We start from the raw sequence: 17,500 nt of genomic DNA on the forward strand, positions 1-17,500 counted from the left end.
GGTTTTTACTTTAGCCCTATACTTTTTATAATTAACATTAACGATCTCCCAGAAATTCTTACATCTAAGGTGGCATTGTTTGCTGATGATACTACCATTTATTTTTGTCTTGATAAGAAGCCAACACTCTCTGATTGCTTGAAGGGGGCATTTGAGCTTAAAAAGTATCTCACTTCTGGTACAGCATGGGCCTCTCAGTTGCTGGCAAACTTTAACTCAGATAAAGTTCAATTTTTTTCAGCTAATGGTTATTGCAACAGTCTAGGTTTTCTAATATTTATGAACGATAATGTAATGAATGAGTCATCTACCCTTCATCTTCTAGAATTAACTCTTACTTCCGATCTTTCTTGGAAACCATATATCAAATCCGTTGCAAAATTAGCATCTGCTAAGATTGCATCTCTTTATCAAGCACGACACTTTCTTACTCTGGATTCTATTCTCTATTTCTATAAATCTCAAATCCAGCCTTGTATGGAATACGGTTGCCATATCTGGGACGGATCTTCTAATGATGCTCTTTCTCTTTTTGACTAGGTGTAAAAATGCATTGTAAACATAGTTGGACCAGCCTGTAGTGTCGTGAATTTACTAGTCTATAATTAATTCTAAGCCAACATAGAAGGCTTTATTTTTCATATAATAATATGTAAATTAAAATATACAAACAGGTTAGTTTTCGTATACCCTTTATAAATTCACCAAGGATAATAATAGTAATAATAATAATAATAATAATAATAATAATAATAATAATAATAATAATAATAATAATAATAATAATAATAATAATAAGAATCAGATCAAATCTACCATACTAAATAAAAAAATATAAGTAATTTCAAACAGTTCAAAAATAGTCATTTAAATATTTAGGAGGATTCCGGGATCTTCCTGATTAATGAAGGACTGATTCTTCAAAAGAATTTCCATTAGGATTTGTTGGAGAGAGAGTAGAAAAGTTTTGAGATCTTTTAGGACGGAGAGACTCTGATGAAGGAATTGTATCAGGTTCATTGGAGTTATCTTTGTAGTTATTATTTCTGTCATTATCACTGGTTATATCAGCCATTGGTGCAAGATGTCTTGTAGCAACAGTTGTGTTCCGTCCATCAGGCATTCTTACATGAGAATATTTACTATTAGCCTCTAATAGCTCAATCTCTTCAACCAGAGGTTACTGTGTCGAACATGCCTTTTAAGCCATACAGGACCTGAATTAGTTAGCTATGTAGGAACAGAGTGTTTATTGGAAGAATGTCGACTGAATCTGAATAATCATTAGTGAGGTGTAGCGTTAGTAGAAGTGCAAAGTAAGGAACGCATTGAATGAAGGACATCAGGTAAAACATGTTCCCAGTTCATACTAGGTAAATTCTTTGATTTAAGAGCAAGCGAAATTCCTTTCCAAATTATGCTATTGTATCTTTCACACTGACTATTACCCTGAGGATTATAAGGAGTAGTTTTACTTAGGTTGACACCTCAAGAGTTAAGAAAATTGCAGAGCTTTGTTGACATTTAATAGCTTCAGCTGACAGTGGAAAGGTAGAAGTTTGAGATAAAGGATGAATTTTGTCAGAAAGATGTTTGATATATTGGGAATAGTATGAGAACATACCAAGGATTCACTGGAGAGAAGCACTATCAGTAGGAGCAGGCATTTCAATTAATGGCTTTAAGCGATCTGGATCTGGAGATAAAGAGCCACTTTTAATAATAAAACCTAGGAAGGTTACACACGAAGTAGACAATATAGGCTTTTCTTCATTGAATGTAAACATTGCTATCTTAGAAGCTTCAAGAAGTTTTTCTAAATTGAAATCATGTTTGTTTTTAAATGTACCTCATACAAGCAAGTTATCTAGATATACAGAGATGTCTTCTAATTTGTTTTCTTGAATAAACTTATCCATGATTCTTTGAAATTGTGCGACAGCATTAGTGAGGCAAAAAGAATTCTTTTAAATTGGAAAAGATGTCCATTGGATTCAAAGGCAGTATAATACTTGTCACTTTCTAGGAATGGTATTTGGTGATAAGGACTTTTTAAACCAAATGTGCTAAATAATGAATATTTTGCAACAGAGTTAACTAATTTATTAATGTTAGGTAAAGGATAAGCATCAAGTAGTGTAAAGAGATTTATTGTTTGTGAGTAGTCAATGCGTTTCTTATGTCTCTCATTCCTGGTAACAACTATTTGGTATCGCCAGGGAGAGTTACTGGGTTCAATTATATCTAGTTCCAAAAGTTTCTTAGTTTCTTGCTCAATGAATGCTTTGTCCTCTGAGTTATATCGTCTAAAAGATGAAGCAATCTATATTCTGGAGATAGAAAAGGGAAAAGAGTGCTAGCTTTCATTGTAATACCATTTATAGAACAGATTTAAAAAAAATATTTTTTAACAACATAAGTGATATGAAGACTTTTGTGCAACTGTAGGAAATCTCTACCAAGTATGATTTGTTTGCAAGAGTTGGGTATAACCAAAGTAGTAATATTAGAGTACTTCATACCAAATAAAGTGAAGTTAGTTAAAACTTTACCTATAACTTGACAAGATAAGGAAGGATCAGCCATAGAGACTCTTTTATTAGAAGGGAGTATATTAGGTCTTAAAAAGTCACATAATGATTTGCTTACAAATGTGTCAGAGCTTCCAGTGTCAAGAAGAGCTCTTACCTTGGCCCTAGCAATAAAGATATAAACAATAGATTTGAGTGAGTTGATTGAAGAGCAAGTAATCGAGGCTAAACTTGGTGCATGGAAGTTAGCAGCAGCAGACGTGACAAAGTTTTTTGATGATTTGCATACTTTTTTGAAATGTCCTTTCTTACAACAATCGTTACATTCTGCATCTCTAGAAGGACATGATTGTCGAGGGTGATGTTTACTTCCACAGAAACAACAAAGTCCACTAGACTTAGTAGAAACCGAAGCAAGCTAAGCAATACATTCAGAATGTTTATGAATTGTAGCAACATTACTATATTCTGTATGTGAATACATTTGTTGTATCTTTGAGCGTTTTCCAATGAATAAGCTTGATTTTAACTCAGTAAGTTTAAGAGTAGAGTTTTTTAGTAGCCATTGGTGAATAATGATTAGACCACTTATAAATGAATCACAAATGTATTCTTTACAACGTTCTGAAGCAGAAACATGTTTAAAGTTGCAATCTTCACTGAGTGTATGTAATGCCTGAAAAAACTCATCAATAGATTCTCCGGATAATTGTTTACATCACTAATGATATATGTATGTGTATATATATAAATAAGTATAAATATATATATATAAATATATAAATATATAAATATATAAATATATATATATATATATATATATATATATATATATATATATATATATATATATGTAAATTTTTTTTTACAAATATTTTCCATATTAAACTCATATAATTTCAGTTAATATCATAAAACCAAACAATAATCCTATTAAAAACAATGTATATATTCAAAACAACCAAAAAAATGTGACAATTGAAGGTTTAATCCAAAATTTAAGTGTTTGATACTCTTTTAAAAAACTTCTCATCTTCCTTACAAGCAAACAAACAAACAAATTGTCCCCATATTCAATTAGATGAGCTTGTTTAACAGTCATATTTTTTCTTTTAAAATCATTGTGCTCTTTTTTTGGCAAATTAAATATTATTTTTCCATTATGGTTTTTCTTTAAAAAAAAATTGCTCCAGCAGATGCTGTATTTAAAATCTTCAATGATAACAATAGGTGTGAGTTTTGTTATTCTTAGGTAATAGAACAAAAGCTTTCAGTGTTACCAGGCTTTAAAAATTGTTGACTGTTAAAAAAAATTTTGAGTTTTGATTTTTCAAAAGTTAGGTTTTCGTTTACAGTGAACCACACTAAACCAATGAAATTGATTTATTCATGTTTTGTAAAAAATTCCCACCCACCCTTTTGTTAAGCCTCCCCTTTCCTATTATTATATCAGATGTATTGAGTTTCACTACTTGGCTGTTGACATTTGACTGTGAAATTTTGACTTTAGACTGCATTTAAAGGATATATGCTGCACTTTTTGAAACCAGAAATCATGTTTTTTTTGAAGATGTTTCTAAATGATGTAACATTTTTTCCATTACCTGAGACACTGAGATCAGGAAATTTTGTTTAAGTTATTTGCTTCCTTCCATCGTGTTTTTCTACTTAGTAAGTATTAATCTCCTATGATGCTTTAAGGGAGCAATAAAAGCAATATCTAACGGTTGTAGTAGCAGTTTTAGCTACTCATCTTCTACAACTTAAGACAGATGAATCTTCTTACAATCTTAAGACAGATGAATGGGATATGCTCTTCACAGCATTTAGCACTTTTTCAGAGAAGTGTGATGATAAATTATCACCAATGATAGTTTTAGTTCCTCATTTGTTTTGTTTATATGGAGTTATTTTAAAAAATCAATCTTTAAAGTAAAAAGTCCAAAAATCAAACCATCCACATCCACAAACCATCCACTTTTACTTATAAACAGTTTTATCAGGTCCACCTTCCATCCAAGTATCAAACTAATGTTCTGATTTATAAACAACCGAAATAGTAAAGTAGTACCAGCAGTTCCAACTAATTCAGCAAACTTCCAGTTTATCTCATCATAGTTGATGATGCAGTCAGGTGAAACATTTGTCATATTTGTCATATTATTGAAAAAGTTATCAGTTATATTAGATAAAGTTTTTGCTCTATCTGTGGCAATATTTGTTGCATATTTATTTAACAAAACATGTTTGTTACGTTTTAAAAAACTTGTTGCCCACTCTTTTCCTGGAAGGTTATTTTTTTAAATTTATACTTTCCTTTCAGTTTTATTCAAGTATCATTGAGCTAATTTTCAAATCTAATAAATCAAATGGAAATCCAAACTCACAAATAATTTTTAAGTAGTAAACTATTTTTCTGCTTAACACTAAACTAGATTGATTTGCTGTTTTATGATCTATTTTAATTCTATAGTTTCTACTCAGAGTGAAAACTGGAATTTTATATTTCTTTTAAGTATTAGAACGAATAAGCGTTTTGCTTTGCACTAAATAAATAGCCTTTGCAGATCGTCTTATAACTGTTGTATGCTTTGTATACTTCGCCATTCCTCACCCATCTATTACATTTATTATACACTAAATCAAATGTAGTATATACATAATATGCATGATATATATATGTATATGCATATATATATACATATATATATATATATTAGGGATATGACTTTTTAATTTTTTTTCAAATAAAATGTTTCCTGTATCATAAATCGATGAACTTTTACCTAAAATCATGAAAAAAGGCCCAAATAGCTTTCTGCAACAAAAAAAGGTCATCCCCAAAATAAAAATTTGATTTACCATTTTTATACATTCATTTTTGACCGATGTTTTAATCTTAAGCTTAATTCTCAGCTTAATTCTATTCATTTCATTATTTTGTTATGAATTTATAAATATAACGCCACACGTTACCATGGCAACGAAACGGCCGTGTGCCGGCAAATACTTGGAATTGTTATGTGATGACGTCATTGTGTTACCACGGTGATATAGACGACTGTAACAGACTGTAGAAGATTATAGAACTTAGTAGAACATTCTGGAAGCTCTAAATAATTATATAAGCGAGCTGCTGTCAGAGCTCAGTGTTGATAATGTGAATAGTTCTATGAAGTACTCTGCGTGTAACTGAGCTAATAAGGAACTACTGTAGCGAACTAAAGACGCTGTAAGTGTACGAAGTATAAGTAGTTGTAGCATTATCGTTAGGATACGGACTGGATTATCGAACTGTTATCAACATTGACTGGATTATCGAACTATAATTGAATTACTATACAGTTAAAGTATTTTATTAATTAAACGACTTTATTAAACGGATATTTACGCTCAGCTATCCGTAAAGTCGTAACAATATTATATGATGTCTCACAAGAAAAGTCATACCACAGTAACAAAGAACAAGAAGACTTGGACTAAAAATTTGGTGAGATTTCAAGAGTCACACAGAAGAAGAGGAAGCGTGGCTGTAGAAGAACATTCACTCGATGAAAAATCCAGAATACCACTTCAATTGCAGATTGTAGGAAGATACCAGTTTCTCGGAGCATATGTTAAAGGAAGAAAAGAACGAATAGACCAAATTTCTAAGGAAATTACAAAATTGTGGGACAATAAACTGAATTTTCCACGTGTGTCTGATCAAGTGATAAGAGCAAAGCTTATGAAGGTGCTGAAGGTCTATGATGAATGTGTCAAGCGTGGAAAATATGATGTTCTCAATGCATTATTTGACATCACGAAAGTGAATGGCCAGTGGTTATCCTCGGAAGATAAACGTCTATACCACCTACAAAAAGAAAGTAAAGGACAGGTGGGGTACTCAACAGGACAAGTGGCAAGTAAAGAAACCATTCACCCTTCCAAGAGAAGGAAAGTCCAGTCTGGAACAGCAATACCTTCCAAATCACAAGTCCTGTCTACCACAGACAGTGGTACTGAATCTGAAAACTGCAAAAGTAAGAGTGAAGATGATGAAGACGACGACGGTGATAAAGACGATGATGAGGACACTCAGAAAAAAACTAGAAAGCACTACAAAAGTAAATTTGCTGTAAGTATGGTTACATCAAGTGGAGTTTCCACAAAGAAAGCTGCTAAAATATGCAATGTATTATCACAACAAGGTATTGATATTCCAACTCCAAGTCAATCAGCAATTTACAAGTCCATATTCAAAGAGGCAGGTAAATTAAAAAAAGAAATGATACAACAACTTAAAATGGAACAGTGGTCCTTACACTTTGACGGCAAACGAATAGATGATAAGGAATATCAGGTAGTTGTACTTCAGAATGAAAGAACTGACGTGAAACTTGATGCACTGCGTTTAAAAGATGGCAAAGCTGAAACTGTTGCTGAAAAAATTGCCAAACTTATTGATGAATACAATTTGTGGAATTCAATTAAGATGATCATTACTGATACAACAAACGTCAATACTGGGAAGAGAAATGGAGTTGTTGTGAAGTTGCAACGTATGTTTAAATTAAAGGGTGTCACAATACCACAATTTATCGGTTGTCAGCATCACGTACTAGACAGGATTCTCCGTCTGGTGATGGACGAAGAACTTGGGGGTGATACCAAATCTCCAAACATTGAATACCCATTTGTGTCTGAACTGTTGAATAAGTATGATGAACTGAAGGATAAGTTTGTGAATGGAACTGTAGAAATTCTTGATAAATCAGGGTGGAGAGACGATATGAAGTTTTTGTACCATTTAACAAGAGTGTTTAGGTTCTATGAAGAACAAAGAAACTTCCCTCTGATTCACTTTCAGAACATTCCTAATATGAGCAATGCCAGATGGAACTCAAGAGCCATTCTCGCCATTCTGGCGTTCATTCTTATGCCTGAAGCGAGAAAGAATTTGGAGAAGGTTTGCAGGTTCATTTCATATGAGTGGGCAGAACATTGGTTTAGTAGTCAAAAGTACAATGACAATGACTTCAAGAATTTATCTGATGTATATGAAGTTTTACAAAAAGGCATTGCAGTCATTCAAAAATCACTGGAAGAAAGAGCCATCCGTCATCAACATACCACGAAGTAATCAGATAGCTGAACGTGCAATCAAGGTGATGCAAGACCTGTATGCTTCCTGCAGAAAGAAAGACAAACTGCAACTTCGATTCATTCTAAGTAATAAGCGCTAGACTCTTTATGAGACGTGAGCATCATGTGACCTATGTACTAAACACAGTAGGCCTATAGACACAGACAGTTATGTATATTGTTGTACTAGACGCTTTGATACTGTTAATTTTGTAATACTTGTATAATTATATATCACATAATGTTTTTTGTTATATCACAGTACATGTTGCATAAATAAATAAAATAACAACAGGAGTATGACTCTTACAACATCTTCAGCCTTTAATATTCATTTACTGTACAAAAGTGTACCTATTGAAAATTCGATTTTTTGGTTTTGGGGTGACCTTTTTTCAAAATATGTCAAAATGAAACATCTATTCGTTCTTTTTACATAAAAGTTCATTGAATTACGATACAGGCCTAGTAGGTTGCAAAAAAGTCATATCCCTAATATATATATATTTATATATATATATATATATATATATATATATATATATATATATATATATATATATATATATATATATATATATATATATATATATATATATATATCTCAAACACTATTAGGTCAGCAATTAGATCATCATTATGATCTAATTGCTGACCTAATAGTGTTTGAGGTCGGCAAAAAATCGTTGACTTTGTTTTTATATTTTATGGTAACCCCTTTGTATCAAATTTTTTTTGACGACCTGATGCCGACCGACAGTTTAAGGTCGGGGATTTATTGCCAACCTCATTTTTCCTAATTCCGAGGGCTGTATATATATATATATATATATATATATATATATATATATATATATATATATATATATATATATATATATATATATATATATATATATATATATATATACATACATATATCACAAAAATACAAAATTAGACGTTCACAATTAAAAGAGACTATTGAGATAAAATAAGCCTAATATGCTTTTCAAATAGCCCCTCTTTATAAATCTCAAATCATTTTATGTTTTAAATACAAATATGTCAAATTGAAATTGTCAGGTTGATTTTTATTTTATTAAATGGTCTTTAAAATATTGTTATTTTATTTTAGGAATAAAGTTAGTCAAGAAATTTTTTCAAATTAAAAAATATGGTTGTTTCACTCGCAAGTTTTAATCCTAAGCGTTTTAAACCTGATACTGTTTTATTTTAACAACAGACAGTTTAATAAAAAATATTGCAAACGTAATCACTTAATCTAAAGAATATTTTATATAGCAAGCAGTTTAAACAAAAAAAGAGTTGTTTCAAATTAGAATCATACTTTCGGATTCGAATTTTAAAAATCCGGACCGGATATCTTTTTTGCTCACCCCTATATACTGTGGTATGAATTTTTTACAAATTATTGCCAAACTAATTATGTTATATTTGTTTTTATATTATAATTATTTTACTATTATAGTTGATTAAAACTAATTATACTCAGTAGTCGAAAGCAAAACAAAAGCAATCCAATATTTATTTCTATTGAATTTCATGATGAAAAAGTTGATTAAGTTACAGACACTTCAACAACTCCAGCTAAACATTGATGTTCCGCATTTTGTTCAAGTAAGAACATACAATAGGTTGATAGGGTAAAATCTATCAACTTAAAAGCTATAGGGTTATAAGCATTATCGTTCCTTGACAACAGTAACGAAATCCGGCAATCCTTCTTTTGTCATTTTAATCTATCCTTGTAATTCTTTAAAAATTTTTATCTTACTACTAGTATATAATGTGCTATAACAATTTTTTTTAAATAACGTGAAAATGGGAGAAATTCATTTTACGAGTTTATTTAGTATCCCTCTCGTTCTTTTTTTTTAAATCTTTTTTTTTAAAAAAAAGGATTTTTTTTAAAAATCCTTTTTTTTGTTTTGTTTTTATTTGGATTATATGAACATATTTTTTTATAACTGTACTTTTCAGATATCTCTGTACAGTTGTTGTTCTTGTATTTATTAAGATAAATTTAGTTGGGACATTTAACGCCATTCGAATCTTATCGGAATCTATGTGTACAAATGAACCAAATGCAAACGGTGAAAGAGGGGTTATTGTAAACACAGCAAGTGTAGCTGCTCATGAAGGGCAACGCGGTCAGGCAGCGTACTCTGCATCCAAAGGCGGCATTGTAGGCATGACGCTTCCTATTGCAAGAGATTTGGCAGAGTATGGAATTCGCGTGAACACTATTTCTCCAGGTAACAATTTTTTTATTTATACAGTTTCTGTTATTATTTTTTCTATCTAATATATTACAATTTTTTTTAATTTCAGGACTATTTAATACACCAATATTTGAGAGTCTTCCTGCAGCTGTTGTTGAAAAACTATCCAAAACCGTTCCTTTTCCTCAACGATTAGGTAATCCCGATGAGTATGCTCAATTGGTTGAAGCAATATTTACCAATCCAATGTTTAACGGCGAAACTGTTCGACTAGATGGCGCTATCCGAATGCAGCCGTAAAATTTCTTGCACAATATTGTTTGTTGTAATTATTTTTTTATCTATTTTTTGAAGGAAAGTATCATGGTTTTCATAACTCTTTAAAATAAATGTTTTGAAACATTAATTCAGTATGTTATCCAAATAATATTTTTTGTAATATTTTTCTCCTTTTTTTCTTTATTTCATTACAAAAAAAAAGACAATGAAGTGTAAGTCCCTATTTCTTTTATGACAAGAATTTTATGACAACAATTTCTGTTCGTTATACTAGTAATACTTTCTTAATTATTATTTTAGATGACAAAATTAGGGGTGTTCGATTTCGCTTTCTAACCAGTTTCAGAAAGTAGTTTCCTCTGAATTGGAAAGTATTTGCAAATTAAATGCATTTATATTGGAAAATGTTTTTTTTTAATTATACTTTATTTATATAGTTTAAAGTTTATATACTTTAGTTTATATTTTTTAAGTTTATATACTTATTGTTTATTCATCTAGTTTAAAGGCAAAAAAACCCGAAATTTTCAAACTTTCCGGGAAGTGGAAATGTATTCAATTCAATCTATTTCTAATTTCCGGGAAGTAGAAAGTATTTAAAAATTATTCATTTTTTTTTAAATTTCTAATATTACTATTAATTAAATTTGACCTTACGTCCCTACACTTTCTAATCGCTTCCCATTGAAAAGTTAATAAAAAGTTAAATGATTGATTATGTAGGGGAGACCGGGGCTACTTGACAGCATGGGTAAGTTGATGAACTGCGTTTGTCTTCAGAGCCTTTTATCAGAAAGTGACAAAAATTACACAGAACCTTCCTAATTGACCATTTCATTATTCACTATATTACTGTTAGAATTCGCGCATGGGAGATATTAGGATTCATGTGTTTGTTGGACAAAAACGTAACTTTTGGAACATCGCTTCCTCTTAACTTTACAAAGAAAATAGTTAATCATATGAAAAAATTGTAAAAACTACAGTCACAATTGGTTTACTATTTCCATTCAGACTTTTTTAATCGTTGCCGTTTTTCAGGATCGATAGACTGTTTATCGAAAAAAAGGCTTTTGGGGTAAGTTAGCAAAATTCTCACGGGTTAAGTTGGCTCATAGCATTTACTATGGGAAAAAATATATATTTTTATAAAATTAATTTTTTTTTTTTCTTAATAATATTGAAAAAATTTATTTTTACAAAAAAATTAAAAAAAAATTTTTTAGTTTTTTTTAACAGATAAAAAGTGGGCTACTGTTTTGGCTGTTATTCCTACTAATATTTGGTACCAGCTAAAAGTTATATTAAATTTTTGGTTTTAAATTATTAACAAAATAAATAGTACAAAAATTTCTATAAATTTTGCACTTAATAGTACATTATTAATCATTTCTATAGTTAGCGCCAAGTTACCCCGGGTTGCATATTTTGAAATTTATACAGGCTTAGAATAGGTAGAGATATGCGCAATATGATTGGCTGGTTTTGAAAGAGAGGCTTTAGCGTTTAAGTCGAAATCAAACAAATGTCAAAAAGCGATTGAAAATAAAAGTGAAATTGACTAACCGCTTGAAAAATTCTTTAAAAAATGTTTAATCGTTCGAGGACGATGTTTTATTAGAGCTTTGTAATAAAAAATATATCAGTCTCCTCAAAACAAGGTTGAAACAAAGCATGAAAACAAAATCTCCTCAGAGAACAATATGGAACCTAGTTTTGCAATCAATACAATATTTATTTTTTTAAAAATCTCTAATGTTTAACTCTTTATTATTATCATAATCAAAACTGCATATAATCTTTGTATGCAAAAGTACTTCAACAGTAGTCTCGTAAACCTGCATATAAACTTTGTATGCTTTATGTTATATGCTATATTTTGCTATATTTTGTATGTTATATTTTATATTATGCTATATTTTGTATGCTTATGCTATATTTTGTATGCTAAGGACATTATATTTTACGAGCAACAGGTTTACAGATCTTTTCAAATTTTCTTTAACACATTCATTTTTTTTCCATTTCTTTAAATTAACAACAGATAAAACCCTATCACCAAGATAAACTTTATTAGAATTTTGAGATTTTCACGAGTGAAAATTTTCTTGTACAATTAAATTTTGATACCTTTTAAATGCTCTGAAGAGTACTAATAAATAGCATGAATTTCAAAGAGTACTAAAATAAAATAAAAATTAGTTGATAGTAACACAAGACTTGTATCAATAAACTTAGTTTATCATTACTTAGAAACTTATTTCTCAAGTCTGTTTGTTTTGATTTTAATTATGTTTTTCAAAAAAAGCAGACTTGCCTCTCTTTTAAAATCAGTGAGTTAGATTGCTTATATTTCTGCCTATTCTAAGCCTGTATAGGGTTTCAAAATATGCCACCGGATTAGCTTTTTTTTTATTAAGGCCCTAAAAGGGCCCTAAGAAAATTTTTTTCAATAGTGAATGCAAGTTTAAAATGTTTCTAAATTCATACTCTTTAAGTTAGCGTTTTAATATTTACAAAAAAAGTTTGCCGTTAGGGCTACAGAGTAAGGACCGGCGAAGTCAACTTTTTAAGACCCGAATTTAATTGAAAGACGAATTAGGTTTTTAAAAACACATTTAATTGAAAGGGAAACTTTATAAAAACCCATATAAATTTTATAAAAAATTTTACATCTCGCTTCGAATTATAGGTCTCTTGCTTCTAAAGCAAGAAACTAAGCATCGCTCTAACCACTGCGCCACAGCTGCTGTATAATCATTTTTATAAACCAAAATTATTATTTTTTGCTCCTAATCAGGGCCGTACCATAAAGATTTTAAAGGATTCGGGCGGAGGGGGGGGGGGGTGTACCTGTTTTTTTGCCAACAAATGCCAAGAATATCTTTTTTGAAATAAAAAAAGGTCCTCATTATCTGACTTTTGCCGACTGCCAACTATATAGATTTTTGCCGACTCCAGTATCCAATTTGCCGACTAGTAAATTTAGTAGGGGGCTAGAAACCCCACTACGCAACCCCCCCTCCTCGGGACGCTTCGGCTCTTAATTAACCATAAATCAAAACATGACAAAATACAAGAGAAGCAAAGTAATTTTTGATTTATTAAAAAAATATACGCATGCAAAAAACAACAATTGCGTCAAAAAAATAAAATCTAAAAATGCAGTAATAATGACAATATAAGTTTTGGAATCTTTACAACTCGGCTGTTTTTGAACTAAAATGAACAAAATAACATCAGCAACGTTCGTTAAAAAATTTTGAATGTCAATTTTATAAAAAAAAAAGATCGTTAAGAACATTAGCTTAAATTCTCACTTGATTTTTTACCTTTAAAATTTTTTGATAGCGATAAATAAGATTTAATAAGTAATAAATAGACTTTGTACTTAAAGAAGACTTTTTAAATATTGACTCAGTAAAACAAATCTATTTCTAATATGTTTTTTTCCCCACTAAGTTCGTGATTCTAAGGTCGAGTGAGCCACTTTACGTCGAGGACTTTTCTCATTATTTTTTCTTTTTATAGTGGTTACAATCCTCTCTCAACTCTTGAACTCCGAAACACAAACCTTGACGAACAAGGAAATATACATACAGTATCGGACAAAACATGGTGGACAAATTTAAATGTAGAACAAAAGTTGATCAATAACTAAAAACAAACTAGTAAAACAATTAAACATATTATTTTTTAAATAGTTTATTATGTTCTCAACAAAATTTAAAATGTTTGAGTTATACTAAGAATCAAAAAAAAATATTTATAACACATTTTTCTCAACAAACTACATTTTTACTTGGACAAAACAAGGTGGACAAATCAAAACGACGCTTTATTTATAAGATTTCATTGTCTTTATTCAATTAACCATATTCTTTTGTTTTCACTTTTATCATAACATTACTCTAAAATAATAAAATAGATTTTGGAACATCTGACCAATTATTTTTTCAATTTAACTAAAAATAGATTTAACGCGTGATATATGGCGTATATTGCAACTTAAAATGGCTTACGACAAATTAGGAAGTGTTTTACCTGAAAATATTATTAAAGATTTGAAAAGCGGAAAACGTCAAGCTGAAATTTGTAGAAAATATAATATACCTTAATCGACTGTAAACAAAACTGTCAAATCATTTGGATCTTGCTATAAAACAAACCATCGGGGCGGACGAAGCTATAAAACAAACCATCGGGGCGGACCTCTAAGAAAAACATCACAAAGACTAGATCGAATAATTGTTAAAAAGCTTTAAAAAGATCCATTTTTGTCATCCACAAAATTAACCGAAAAACTTGAACTACAAATCTCTAATTGCATTGTGCGACAAAGAGTTAACGAAGCAAAGTTGTTTTCTCGAATGCCTGACAAGAAACCACTAACTTCTTTTAAAAATAGAAAGCTAAGACTTGCGTTTGCCAAAGCACACCAAAATTGGACTGCAGACCAGTGGAAAAACAAACTTTTTAGTGATGAATCAAAATATAACCTTTTTGGAAGCGACGGTCAGAAGCGAGTCAGGAGACCAAAGAACACCAGATTCAATACTAAATATACCAAGAAGAGTGTTAAGCATGGAACGTCTGCTATGGTTTGTGAATGTTTCTCAGCACTAGGAACTAGTTCTATTCACAAAATTAATGGTATTGTGAACCGTTTTGTCTACAAAGATATAATGGAAGATAATGTTTTCACATGCTGAATAGGAGATGCCTCTAAAATGGATTTTTTTTAACATTGTAAAACAATGGTTCAAGGACAAGAATATCACCTGCACAAAGCCCAGACTGAATCTCATAAAAAATATCTAGGAAATAATTGGCAAAAAGATTGAGCGTACAAATGCGAAGACCAGTGAGGAATTATTTAAACAAGTCGAGAAGGCCTGGCGAGAGATTAATATGAGAATTGTTGACTCATTAATTGAGTCTATGCCTCAAAGAATGAAAGCAGTAATTAAAAGTCGAGGAGGTCTAACCAAATATTAAGTTAATTTTTTGAAGTTTTTCGAAAAATAATAAGTCAAATAAGTTAAGTTTTAAAATTATTTGAATTTTCAGTCGATTTTTTGAATGTCCACCTTGTTTTGTCCAAAGAAAAATGTAGTTTGTTAGGGAAAATGTGTTATAAAACTTTTTTAGTGATTTTTAGTATGATTCAAAAGTTTTTAATTTTGCTAACAACATAATAAACTATATAAAAAATAATATGTTCAATTGTTTTACTAGTTTTTTTTAGTTTATGATCAATTTTTGTTCTAAATTTGAGTTTGTCCACCATGTTTTGTCCGATACTGTAGGTTAGTTATATACATAGGTTGATATACATGCTTCATGTATATCAACCTGTTTCTCCGCTGCGCGGAGAAACAGGTTGATATACATGAAGCATGTAATATATTTTATAATTATTATTCTTTTTTAATTGAAAAAAATTAATAACTTTCGAATTTAATTGAAAGTTAAATGAAATTTTACAATTGTTACCGAATTTCACTAAAAGCCGAAGTTCTATTTCAAATTCAGCACTGAAGTTGAAGCCGAAGTCAACTTCGCCTTTTAGTAAACTTCGTAATCCGAATTTTAACGGATATTCGCCGGTCCATACCACAGAGCTCAAAGAGTAAAAACGGACGCAACTAGTCCCAGTCTTTTTTTTATACTCAAAAAATAGTTAAGTAAATCTTAAGTTTTTGATGAAAAGCTACTTCTTTTTTTCTTTGAATAAAGTTTGCTTCACTAAAAGCAGATTCTACTGCGACAGAAAATGCTGGTATAATGCAACACTTTCGAACCGCACTTGTTAACTTAAGGAAACCTGATGATTTTTTTCCAAATTTGATTAAAACTTAAAGGAATTAGGGAAGCTTTCATTCTTTGAAAGTTTATTTTTCCCAGCTAAACGTTTATCTTGTAAAATTACTACCGTTTTTGGCGTGTAAAATAATCAATTAAGACCAAGGATAATTTAATAAAGTTTCCTTAAACGCATTAAAAAGAATTTTCATTATTATATTCTATTACTCAAATAAATTCGTTCGTTTGGCGTCTGAAATAAATTTATTTTGAATTCAATTTCGAAAGAGAAAATAGTAAAAAGAAAAAAACGCTTCTCACGGTCGTTTAGACTTTAGAAATAAGTAAAAGTTATTTCACTTATTTCTAAACGCAAGCCCAGTAGAGTTAAAAATGATTTAAAATTTTAAAAATGGCTGCGGATGCAACGTTTTTAAAAACATATCATTGACAACGAGTAACTTGTTTAATTTTAGATAATTAAATAGGCTTTTAATTATTTATTAAAATGAAATTATTGTGAAAATAACTTGCAGCTGTACTAAGAAATGTTTTAAATAAAATACAAGACCTCTGAATGTGAATAAAATCTACTTTCAGCTAAAGCTACTTTTACTGTTTTTAATGAACCTTTTATCTTTTTTGCATTTTTTGCTTATATGAGGATTCAATTTTTTTTGCAGGGTTAAAATAAAATCTTAATCATTAACTTTTTGTAACATGTTGCTACGGTACTCCTTTCCGATGTATATATATATATATATATATATATATATATATATATATATATATATATATATATATATATATATATATATATATATATATATATATATATATATATATATATATATATATATATAAATATATATATATATATATATATATATATATATTATAATAATAATAATAATAATAATAATAACAATAATAATAATAGTAATAATAATTAGAGATTAAAGTTCCATTATTTACAACAATCACAAGTGATGAAGTAATTCAGAAGCACTAAAACAAGTTAGCTATAAGTTTGAAAAAGCGTTTATAAAAAATTCATATTTTAGTCTTTTTCTAAAAAAAGACTAAAATATGAATTTTAAAGAGGTTGAGTTTCACGTGTTCATAGATAAACCATTCCAAGGTAAAATTTAAAATCTTAAAGAGGTTGAGTTTCACGTGTTCATAGATAAACCATTTCAAATTCGAGGTGCAGTCATACAAAAAGAATTCTAGCCCAGAAAAGTTTTTTTTTGACGACTAATATATATATATATATATATATATATATATATATATATATATATATATATATATATATATATATATATATATATATATATATATATATATATATATATATATATATATATATTAGGGCCCTGCAAATTGACATTTTTTGTTTCAAAATTTTTTAATCTTGAAGCAGGTCTTGAATCTTAAATTGAATCAGCAATTCTCGGAAAACCAAATTTAAGCATTTTCTTTTCTAAAAAGCTGCTAACATAAGCTTGTGAAACAGATGAAAACAAAACAGGC

General features: G+C 29.6%; 1 protein-coding gene across 1 annotated transcript in view; it reads left to right on the forward strand.

Moving 5' to 3' along the window:
- LOC100210676 (3-hydroxyacyl-CoA dehydrogenase type-2) overlaps window positions 1–10,286 on the forward strand; it is a 13,093-nt gene extending 2,807 nt beyond the window's left edge. The window contains exons 3-4 of the mRNA XM_065816403.1: window positions 9,676–9,913; window positions 9,990–10,286. Coding sequence (XP_065672475.1) covers window positions 9,676–9,913; window positions 9,990–10,180 — 429 coding nt within the window. The 3' untranslated portion in view covers window positions 10,181–10,286. The remainder of the gene's footprint in view (window positions 1–9,675; window positions 9,914–9,989) is intronic.
- The last annotated feature ends 7,214 nt before the right edge of the window (window positions 10,287–17,500 follow it).

This window comes from Hydra vulgaris, chromosome 13 (assembly GCF_038396675.1).
Source record: "Hydra vulgaris chromosome 13, alternate assembly HydraT2T_AEP".
NCBI lineage: Eukaryota > Metazoa > Cnidaria > Hydrozoa > Anthoathecata > Hydridae > Hydra > Hydra vulgaris.